At 45.1% G+C, this 10,193-nt stretch overlaps 1 protein-coding gene and 1 long non-coding RNA gene across 4 annotated transcripts in view; one reads left to right on the forward strand and one right to left on the reverse strand.

The window, feature by feature from the left end:
- The window catches only part of LOC119701920, a 41,478-nt gene extending 38,509 nt beyond the window's left edge, over window positions 1–2,969 (reverse strand). The window contains exons 1-3 of the long non-coding RNA XR_005257208.1: window positions 2,009–2,969; window positions 1,579–1,686; window positions 249–426 (exon numbers count right to left, since the gene is read on the reverse strand). This is a non-coding gene — a long non-coding RNA (uncharacterized LOC119701920). The remainder of the gene's footprint in view (window positions 1–248; window positions 427–1,578; window positions 1,687–2,008) is intronic.
- A 156-nt stretch (window positions 2,970–3,125) lies between these two features.
- LOC119701918 (L-lactate dehydrogenase A chain) lies at window positions 3,126–10,055 on the forward strand. 3 transcript variants are annotated; one of them, XM_038139214.1, is made up of 8 exons: window positions 3,126–3,265; window positions 4,845–4,976; window positions 5,725–5,842; window positions 6,555–6,728; window positions 7,504–7,677; window positions 8,395–8,512; window positions 8,931–9,054; window positions 9,233–10,055. In XM_038139214.1, exons 2-8 carry the CDS (start codon window positions 4,854–4,856, stop codon window positions 9,395–9,397), a joined length of 996 nt encoding a protein of 331 aa, XP_037995142.1. In that variant the 5' UTR covers window positions 3,126–3,265; window positions 4,845–4,853; the 3' UTR covers window positions 9,398–10,055. The 3 variants fall into 3 exon arrangements, with proteins under 3 accessions (XP_037995142.1, XP_037995143.1, XP_037995145.1); XM_038139215.1 differs by having other exon boundaries at window positions 3,128–3,265; window positions 4,848–4,976; XM_038139217.1 differs by having other exon boundaries at window positions 3,251–3,269; window positions 4,848–4,976.
- Window positions 10,056–10,193: the final 138 nt, after the last annotated feature.

Consider the following 10,193-nt stretch of genomic DNA (forward strand, 5'->3'; position numbering starts at 1 on the left):
GGCTGAGGAAAGGTCAAGCTTCCCTGGAGAGACACTGTCACATTTCTGGCATTCCCATCACTCTATCAACACCACCTCCTGCCACCACGATAAAAGGCAGCAGTGGAGAAAGAACAGGAAGAATAAAACTTCTTATGTACATATGTAAGATAAGTCAGCCCATCCCTACAATCAATCACTTGCAGGAAATCAAAACAGACCTGGCCTCCATCTTCCAAGTGCAAGAAAAATGCCTGTAATTTGCTCACCCCATTCTGTTTGTGCAGTTCTGAGCCTTCTCTCATTGAAGCTCTCTGAGGCAGAAAATCAGTGTCAATCATGCCAGATGACTGCTTTCCTCCTGAGCATCTACTGCTGATAATAAGATCACAAAGGCCACATAAAAGGGAAAACTTGGCCATCACAGCTGCCTTCCCAGTTCTGTAACTGAGATAAGTTAAAAGGTGAATCAGTACTGGCATATTAAAAGCTGACTCTGTTTTTTAATTAAAAAAAAGGGTTCTAATTTGCTTATCATCATCACTGCGGACACAGTGGGACCAGGATGGTCTTGAAACATCCCAGTTGTTTTTCTCTGGCCTGCTCTACTAAAAGTAGGACCCCTGGTATCTGAAAAGGCATCAGAGAGATAAGGACAACCTGATGCCTTATAGATAACAGCAATTCGTTCTTGGTTCTGTTCTCAGTAACAAGCAACACAAACACAAGTGAAGGCGAGTGAAGATGTTACTGGAACTTACACCCTGGAAACCATGTCCAAGTTCATTTTGTCTGAGCCACAGCCTAAGAAGAATCTTACAATACCAGCAGACATTACCAACAGTCTTCTCGTAGGGGCTTTGGTTTCTGTGAGTAGTAAAATACCACTTGCTTTACAGTAGTTACCCATTTTAAAATGCTTATTATTCTATTCAGCCAGTATTGTCATAGAAACTTCTTATCTTGCATTTAAACTCTTTAGAAGTAAAAGTTTTCATAGGCAAAAATATTTCTTATTGGTCCTAATTCCTGTCAGATGTTCATTTTCTGTCCTGCCAGATGTCTGTAACTCAAACCTGGATGAGATGTTCAGTCCCATTCACATAGAGCTGCTGTAAATACAGATTCCTGGGATGCTTCCTAATCCATCCTTGAGGCTTCTGACAGAACAAGATGCTCAGTGAACCCAGAATAATGCAGAATGACAGGACTGTGTTTCCTTTTCACCCTGCATTCATGTGGCTTTGGGCAAGCTCAGCATCTACCCACACATCCCTTCCTTAGTGACCTTCTCTGGCATGGCACATCCCACAAGCATTGCTCCTTCCTCCAGCAGCAGCAAGGAACAGAGCACATCTAGTGCAACCAATATATATATATATTTATGTGTAAATATGTATATTTAACAACCAATATGTATATTTAACCTCCCTTGCCAGAAGTGCTGGTCTTTATAATAAGCAGAATTTTGTATTTTTCTGTCTTGTTTCATGCAAACTTATGCAAATTCTATGTTTCAAGAGGTTTTCTCCCCAGTTATTTTTTGTTTCTGTTATTTTGCCAGTGGGCTGTCAAATAAATGGTGAGGTTTTGTGTTACCATTGCTGCCAGATCACCCCAGCAGAAGAGACTTGTCACTGGGATGGTGTGTGACCAGGCATGCCACAGCAAGATAACCTCAAAAGGAACTCAAGCACATCCTAGGAGCTGAGGACAGATAAGGCAAAAATCAGTTGCAGTCAGAATCTCGAAAGGAAACTAAAGTCAGAGATTGTAAAGGTACCATAACTACAATAATTATTTTTAAAAGGAAGAAAAAATGATTACTGTAAAAACAAGAATGAGAAAATAAAGGTAACACAGCTACTCACACAAGATTAAACTAATACTTACCTGATTTTCAGTAGGGATGAACATGATAATCTATGACATAAAGGGTAAAACAGGATGTCTAAGAAAAGAAGGAGAAAGCAGAAGAGGGTAAAAGATAATAAATGAACACAACTCACAGATGATGAGGAAAACTCACTGAGTCTGCTGTTGTCCAGCTGGAGGAGCCAGGCATTCTCAATTCCAGAGCCCTGACGTGCACAAATCCAAAAGATTTTAAGTAAATTTGCCTACTTGAAGGCATTACCACAGGACTGGAGAACAGCAAGTTCTAAGAAGCCATGGTGGAAGCAGTTTGGGCCTGTGATTTTAATGTCTGTGCACTTCTTCAAAAGAACTTGCAGAGGAGACTCTAACTGAAAACATCTTATTCAATGAACAACAAAGGGATAAAAGGCAGCGTGGATTTACTAAAATCACTTTTGAGGGATGACACACAAAATAGTATAGTACGAATTTGAAACTTCAGACGTTCAGGAAATAAACTTTTAACAAATTGGTTTTGCTTTTTGTTGGGAGTCCAAGCAAGAAATAAGCGAATGGGAGAAGGATTTGGCTTTACCAAGCAGCCGCAGGGTGACAGGAAACTGACGGCATGGCGTGACTGAAAGTGACCAGTGCGAGCCCAGTCATGGAACTTCCACCAACTTCAGGAAAACATTAGTGCTGTGTTTGAGGCATCGCCGTCTGACACTCCACGCAGCAGCCCTTTCAGGAGAAAAAGAATTTAAATTGAGAAAGTGCCGCGGAACATACATCCCGATGGCCAGGGGACCGCTTGTAGGACCGCGCGGCACTCAAAAGGTTTGGCTTATATAACCTAGCACAACGGATGAGTGGGAATTGGATACGTAACTACATGGAAAGGGGAAGTAAACAAGAAACCACAAACATCTATTGATTTAGATAGAAATTAGAAGCTGGTTTTCAGCCACCCGACGAGGGGCCCCATCCGGAACTATCGCCATAAACCCCTGAGGAGGAGCACAGGGCGGGAAACAAAGACAAGAATGCCTTGAATTCCCACAAACTCTGCAGAGCCGGAGCGTTTGCTTCCACTCGTCCCGGCTAACGACAGAGAGAGCGAAATCTGCCCGCACGCCGGCCCTCAGACGGGCCCTGAGGGCGCGCATAGCTGAGCTCCTCCGCCCCGCCCCGGCTCCCCGGCGCTCGCCTCCCGCCTCCCTCCACCCTCCCCTCCGCTTCTCCGCTCCATCTCCTTCCCGCCGCTCCTTCCCCCTCCTCCCTCTCGGTCTCTCCACCCCGACGTGTCGGCGGGCACGTCCCCACCGCCGCAGCCCGCCCGCCGCGCGTCAGCCGCCCGGGCCGTATTTAAGGCGGCGGCCGCCACCTCCCCCGCCCCGCCGCCACAGCCGCGCCTGGGAGAGGACGCTCGGTAGGTGCGATCGCCTGGCGGGCGGGGATGGGTGCGGGAGCCGGGGGTGCGGGAGCAGGGGGAGGGAGAGAAGGGGGGAGAAGGGGGATTGCAGGCGGTGCTGGTCCCGCAGGCGGTGCTGGTCCTGCAGACCTCCGGGGGACGCGGTGGAGCAGGCGGCGACAAATGGACAAAGTCCCCTCCACGCCGCCTGCTCCGCTGAGTCCCCCCGGCCGTGGTGGAATGTGCACAGCCCTGGGCTGGAGGCCAGCCGGCGTGATTTCCACTCACAACCCCCCACCGTCCCCTCCCTCCGTGCCCTTGAGCCTCCGTGGATTAACTCGCTTCCCGCAATCGGTGCGTGCGGCCCCAGGGAGTGATCCTGCAAAGAGGATGGGCTTAGGGCTGCGTTTCAAATACAGCATTAGTGCACCATCTACCACTCCCCTAACTTGTTTCTTTGAGGGGTATGGCGCTCTTAAAAGGAAAAAATTTTCAAGTGCGACAGACGTGCTTGAGTGGGTGGCTCTGATGAGCCTTGAAGTGCTTAGAGTGCAAAGGGACGACTTGGCACGTGGAGAGTGCCCTGCATGGCCGCGCTTCAGGAGGCTCCTGCACAGGAAGACTGACGTAGCTTGCTTGATTTCTCCTAAATACGGGCCCTGCTGGCTTCCTTACCCTCCCCTCGGCCCCAAAATTTTCAGTCCTTAACCTGCTGCTCTGCTTGGCTTTTCACGCTCTGAACGAGTCGCTGCCTGTTCAGCACTAGAGAGTCGTGTGGTGTCTGTACTTGCATCCGTCTGTGCAGCTGCTCCTGCCCTGGGCTCTTCAGGCTGCTCCCAGCGCATCTCCCAGTGCAGCACCATTTCCCGGGAAAGCGTGGTGGTGGCTTCCACGCGGAGACGGGGATGAATGCACAATCCTTTGTCATCGTTGTGCCTTTTCGGCACCCCCTTGGCTCTCAGAACCCAACTAACCAGGATGCTGTGCAGCTGCAGCTAAAATGTTAGGGTGGGAGAGATGGTAACACCAGACTCCAGCCATCTGAATTCAAAATTCTGCAGTTTCACTTTAAAACAAATTCATGAAGTTGACGAGGAGGCTCATGCTGTGCTCAAAAAAGGCTTGCCTAAGTGTTGCACAATTTGAGCTCTGGAAAGGCTTCAGGGCACAGAATACCAGTTTTTCAGGGTGAGAGAACAGAGAGTGCCAGACTGTGCCGTGCTTCGAAGTACTAAAATGGCTTCCTGTACCTAAATGTAATATGGATGGCCATTTAGAACATTCTGCTGCTGCTGCTGGAGTGCCACCAGCTATGTAATATAATCAATGGCTCTCAGGCTGCATTTGAGGCAAAGCTAGGGTGAGCTTGAACAGAGGATTGTCACCAGTAATTCAGTTTTGCAATCATTTTGTAGCATACAGACAGTATTGCCAGACATTCATGTGTTTTGTATCCATTTTCTTATCATCCTGGAATATAGTTAATCTTGCTGGAGATAAATATTTTGGGGTCAGTAAAAGCTCCAAAGCTTAGAGAAATGTTTCTGTTTCTGTTTCTGAGATGTTTCTGAAGAAACTGCTGTTTCTTTCCTTTCAGCAGTGCACCATGTCTCTCAAGGATCAGCTCATCCACACTGTCCACAAACAGGAGAGCCATGCTGAAAATAAGATCAGCGTGGTTGGCGTGGGTGCAGTGGGAATGGCCTGTGCCATCAGCATCCTCATGAAGGTAAGTGTCGGGCTTGGGAGGAAGTAGCAGAAGAACCTGAAACCTAAAAGAGGGGAAAAAAAATAGTTACCCTTATTAGATGAACTTCTGGTTATACAATCCTTTTTTGGGCCTGAAATGAACCAACAGTCTTCAGGCTATTGACAGAGAACAAATAGCTGCTGTTCTTGTAAATGAAGTTTGCCTCAGGATCAGGCAGAATGTCCTTTATGTATCATTTAGGAGCTGCATTTACCTCTGTGGGACTTGCAGACTCCCTTCTAAGTAGGAATTCTCTTAACACTCTAAAAATACAAAAAGATTGAGAACTGAGGATTTATTTTGTCTTGAGCAGACAAATGGAATAATTCTTTATCAATGCGGTCTGGAAAAATTGGTCCTTGACACTCTGAATGACTTGTCTTCTGCCTTCAGTTATCATACTGAAAATGCTGTGGTTAACATCAGGCTTGCTTTTCTTGACTGTCAAATAGGTTGCATATGAATCACTATTAAATTATTCTTTGTTATTGTCTTGCTTAATTGTACTACTATTTCATGCAGAATGTGGTTATGAAAAGTATAAAGTGAACTCAAGGAAGTGGATATCCCAGGGGACTAATTAAAGGACTCTGGGAAGAAGTGAAGTGTTAGAGATGAACAAAATTGTTTTAAGTAGCTTTTAGAATAATTGTAACTTCATGGTTTGGCAACTAGTGGCTTTGCTGAAAGAGGCAGCAAACTCACCACTGCTCTTGGTCTCTTGTAGGACTTGGCCGATGAACTCGCCCTTGTTGATGTCGTGGAGGACAAGCTCAGAGGAGAGATGCTGGATCTCCAGCATGGCAGCCTCTTCCTTAAAACTCCAAAGATTGTCTCTGGCAAAGGCAAGTAGCTGGTTCTTATGTGCTCGTTATTTCTAAATGGAGGTAGCCACTTCAGGTCTCACACTGGACAGCCAAGTCTAGCATGTAGCCTGTCACCCTAATTTTTTTGGGGAAAGCTCACGGATATAGTATTCAGCTGGCATTTTTAAATATACCTTCTTATGGCCAGTCCAGCTAGGTATTTTCTTCCAGGGTTCACTACTCAGTACAGAAAGATTGATTTCTTAAGTACTTGTGCACCTTAGAGAACTTTATTTCATGACCAATTAACCCCTGAACTCATTACTACTTAATTCTGATAACTTTTAGTGGCAGCCTTGAGTAGGGCAAAGGCTTATCCAGCTCATACCTTGATTACAGCTCCTACAGGTAGTAGGTTATGAGGGCAGAGCCTTCTTCCTCTTCTACACAGCACTTACCCTGAATGCTATCCCAGCAGCTATCCCCAGTCCCATTTGTGGCTGAGAAGCAAGGAGCATCACTGCCTGCAGCTCTGTGTCACAACAGCAACATGCCTCAATGTTGTGGCAAGAGCCACTCTTAAAATGAAATTCCATTTTCTATAGAGGCAAAGTCTAGGGTAACAATTACCAGGGAATTGCTGCACCCTCAAACTTGAGAATTTGAGATCCCAGTACAGAAAGGAAGTGAGAACTCCTGTTCTGAAGCATGTGTAGAAGAGGTCATGTTTGACACAGCCTTTTGTCTGCAGATTACAGTGTGACTGCACACTCCAAGCTGGTCATTGTCACTGCTGGTGCCCGGCAGCAAGAAGGAGAGAGCCGCCTTAACTTGGTCCAGCGCAACGTGAATATCTTCAAATTCATCATTCCCAACGTCGTTAAATACAGTCCCGACTGCAAGCTGCTTATTGTCTCAAACCCAGGTTTGTCTTGTGTTGCCATAAGAGGATTTGGCTTAGAGAATAGTCTTTCTTCAGTAAGGTGGCATTAGTGCACAGGCTTTTGGAAAACACTTTGGAAGAGAAGGCTCCAGGGAGACCCTGGAGAACCTTCCAGTACCTAAAGGAGAGGTGGCCTTTTTACAAGGGCATGTAGTGATAGGACATGGGGCAGTTGCTTTAACTGGAAGAGGTAGATCTAGATTAGCTATGAGGAAGAAACTCTTTATTATGAAGGTGGTGAGACACTGCCAGCAGGTGGCCCAGGGAAGTTCTGGATGCTCCATTCCTGGAAATGGTCATGACCATGTTGGATGGAGCTTTGAGCAACCTGGTCTAGTGGAAGGTGTCCCTGCCCATGGCAGCGGGTTGGAATGAAATTATCTTTAATGTTCCTTTAATCCAAACCATTCTATGGTATCTGTATAGAAAAAAATGTCATCTTCTCCCTCCAGGCTCAGCAGTTTGCTCTTCTGAGAAATAAACTTGGGTTTTCAGACTGAGTGATCTTGAGCACACTAGGGTCACTGATAATTGCATGCAGAGCATAAAGGCAGAGCTGAGAGAGTGTTCAAAATAGTCCTTATGTTCTATAAAACAGTCATCATGTTAGCCCACTGCAGTGCCTGGCCATGGGCACTGCTTTGTGCTCTGTTCCTGAAACTAGCATGAGGGTAAAATGCTTACAGATGAATGCATGGTACCATCCTCATTATCAGTCTGCTCATGAGTGGCACTTGCTATGCCCCTGTTCTCACAGTGGATATTTTGACCTACGTGGCCTGGAAGATCAGTGGCTTCCCCAAAAACCGTGTTATTGGGAGTGGCTGCAATCTGGACTCTGCCCGTTTCCGCCACCTCATGGGAGAAAGGCTGGGCATCCACCCCCTGAGCTGCCACGGATGGATTGTTGGAGAGCACGGAGATTCCAGTGGTAAGGGTGAAATCGGGCTGCCAGGGACGGTTTGAAAAGCTACAGCGAAACATTGCTGCAAAACCTTTGCACTACGGCACCTTAAAAATGCAAGTTCGGATTTAAGTCATTTGCTGCTCAGAGTAACCCTAGATGATCTATATTTGACCTGAATGACTGTGCTTGGAAAAGGTCATTGCTGTAACCTGAGCTGGCTAAACATTTCTAGGCTGGATTGTTCACGTAACTCCCAAAAAAATCCAAACTGAAGCAGCAGGAGGATAAAGTTCTCTGCAAGGGCCTCTCAAAGATCTGCACCAGACCTACTGGCAGTCACTCAGCTGCCATTCCTGGCATCTCTTAGTCACTGTACATAGGAATTGCAGAGGCAAGTCTGGAGGACAGGAGAAAGTACTTTTTCCTTATTTAACCTGTACTTTTCCACGCAGCACCAGAGCAGTGCTGTCTGCTTCCTGACACCCACCAGAGTCATTTCAGTTCATGTTGCCCAGGTGATTCACATTAACAAAGGTGTGTTCAAACTTTGTGACACCGTGTGGAAGTGTTAATGTGCTCCTAGGTTATCAGGCTGCAATTTAGGCTGGCCTTATAGGTCATACTATATTTAAGATCATAGGTCAATCATAATGATGTGATGCAGATTAATCCAGCTAGATCTCATGTTAATTGGAGAAGGACTGAGTATTGTGAGGTAATTAATCTATGTGCAACTCTCAGTGCCTGTCTGGAGTGGAGTGAACGTTGCTGGCGTCTCTCTGAAGACTCTTCATCCAGACTTGGGAACTGATGCAGACAAGGAACACTGGAAGGAGGTCCATAAGCAGGTTGTGGACAGGTAAATACTGGCTTGGTTTTTTTATAAATTTCAACACAAGAACAAATCAGGAAGAGCTGAAAAATCTCTGTTCTGTAGTACCTGCATCTAGAATACGTCAGTAGCCCCAAATGCTAGGATGCAAACATAATGGAACATGAAATAATATTTTAAGGAGTAATGTAGTTAAGTTTTCATTAATTAGTAAACTTTAAATTAGGGAAGAGCTTAAACTTCTAGGATTCCAGTATAATTGTGGAGACAAGTGTAAAATGCAAATAGAATTATTCACTGCTGAGTTCATTTTGGTCCTGCCAGAAAGTCAGTCAAGCTTTTGATGCCTCCAAATTGATCTGGAGACCTCCAAAAGCCTTTCTGACAAACTCAAAGCAGTTCAGTTGATGGTACTTGTTCTTTAATGAGCCCTGTGTCTCTGCAGTGCCTATGAGGTGATCAAACTGAAGGGGTACACGTCCTGGGCTATTGGCCTTTCTGTGGGAGACCTAGCTGAAAGTATTATGAAGAATTTGAGAAGAGTGCACCCCATCTCTACCATTGTTAAGGTGAGCAGCCCCTTTTTCCTAATTTTTGTCTTACTGAAAATTAACTATGTCTGGAATTCTGAAAAACAGCAATCGCCTTCTAGTTTAATTCCAATAAATTTGGTTTCCTGATAAGATATTCTATGAAACATACAGAGATACATAAATTCCAGCCTAACAATCCTTATGTACCTTTCAGGGCTTGCATGGAATAAAAGAAGACGTCTTCCTAAGTGTTCCTTGTGTACTGGGCAGTAATGGCATCACTGATGTAGTAAAGATGATCCTAAAACCTGAGGAAGAGGACAAATTAAGGAAGAGTGCAGACACACTGTGGGCAATTCAGAAGGAACTACAGTTTTAAACCTGCCCAAGCAGTTTTTGGGTCTTAGCAGTTTAACGGGTTTAGTGGTTTGTCTTACGTTGCACTTTCCAAGTAAGTCAAATCTTTCAATGTATTATCTCAACTAGAACACACAAAAAGCTCAAATCTGAACAATGGAGTTTCCTGAAGATAGCATTAGGAAACTAATCTAGGGTTTTCCCTGTTCACAGATACCCATGTTCTTAGCCAGAGCTAGTTTACCTAGTCAGTCTTGTTCAGTGAAGTGGTATGACAAATCCAGCATTCAAAGCAGCACTGCCTAAAAAACCCTTTGCCTTTTCCTCATCTTGTTTCATGTTGGTTCAAAGGAATAAGGAGTAATTGCTACACAATGTGAAACCAAAGACATTTCTTGAAGTTAAAGGATTGTCAAGCCAATTGACCAACCTTCTCTGCCAGCTGAATCGCTTAAGTATTTCACTGTTGATAGGTCCAAGTGTATTTTCCTAACACTGCTTTGGAATTTTTGTGGGTATTTTTTTCTTAGAGAACCTTATTTTTGTGTACTATATCAGTCTAGTTGTAAGTTCTGTCTCCAGAGCATGTTTAAAAAATGTTAAAGGTTTCTATGTGCAACAAGACAGTGACTGTCCAACTGTAGTACCAACTACACCACCAAATAAACCACAAACTGTTATTTCTGTCTCCTTGTTTTTCTTAAGAGGGTTTTGTCTCCACATGCAATTCCACTTCCACCCACCTAAATCTAGTCTGTTTTTCAAGTCACACTAACTCAAACATCACCTGTGTAATCATGTTATGTGTACAGCTGTGC

The sequence above is a fragment of the Motacilla alba genome, chromosome 5 (genome assembly GCF_015832195.1).
Source record: "Motacilla alba alba isolate MOTALB_02 chromosome 5, Motacilla_alba_V1.0_pri, whole genome shotgun sequence".
Classification (NCBI taxonomy): domain Eukaryota; kingdom Metazoa; phylum Chordata; class Aves; order Passeriformes; family Motacillidae; genus Motacilla; species Motacilla alba.

Excerpts from the sequence above, each read along its gene's own strand:
- LOC119701918 (XM_038139214.1), top strand. The coding sequence starts at position 4,854 with ATGTCTCTCAAGGATCAGCTCATCCACACTGTCCACAAACAGGAGAGC. Across the intron at positions 6,729-7,503 it reads GCTTATTGTCTCAAACCCAG|TGGATATTTTGACCTACGTG; the intron begins GTTTGTCTTGTG and ends CTGTTCTCACAG. Across the intron at positions 7,678-8,394 it reads AGAGCACGGAGATTCCAGTG|TGCCTGTCTGGAGTGGAGTG; the intron begins GTAAGGGTGAAA and ends TGCAACTCTCAG.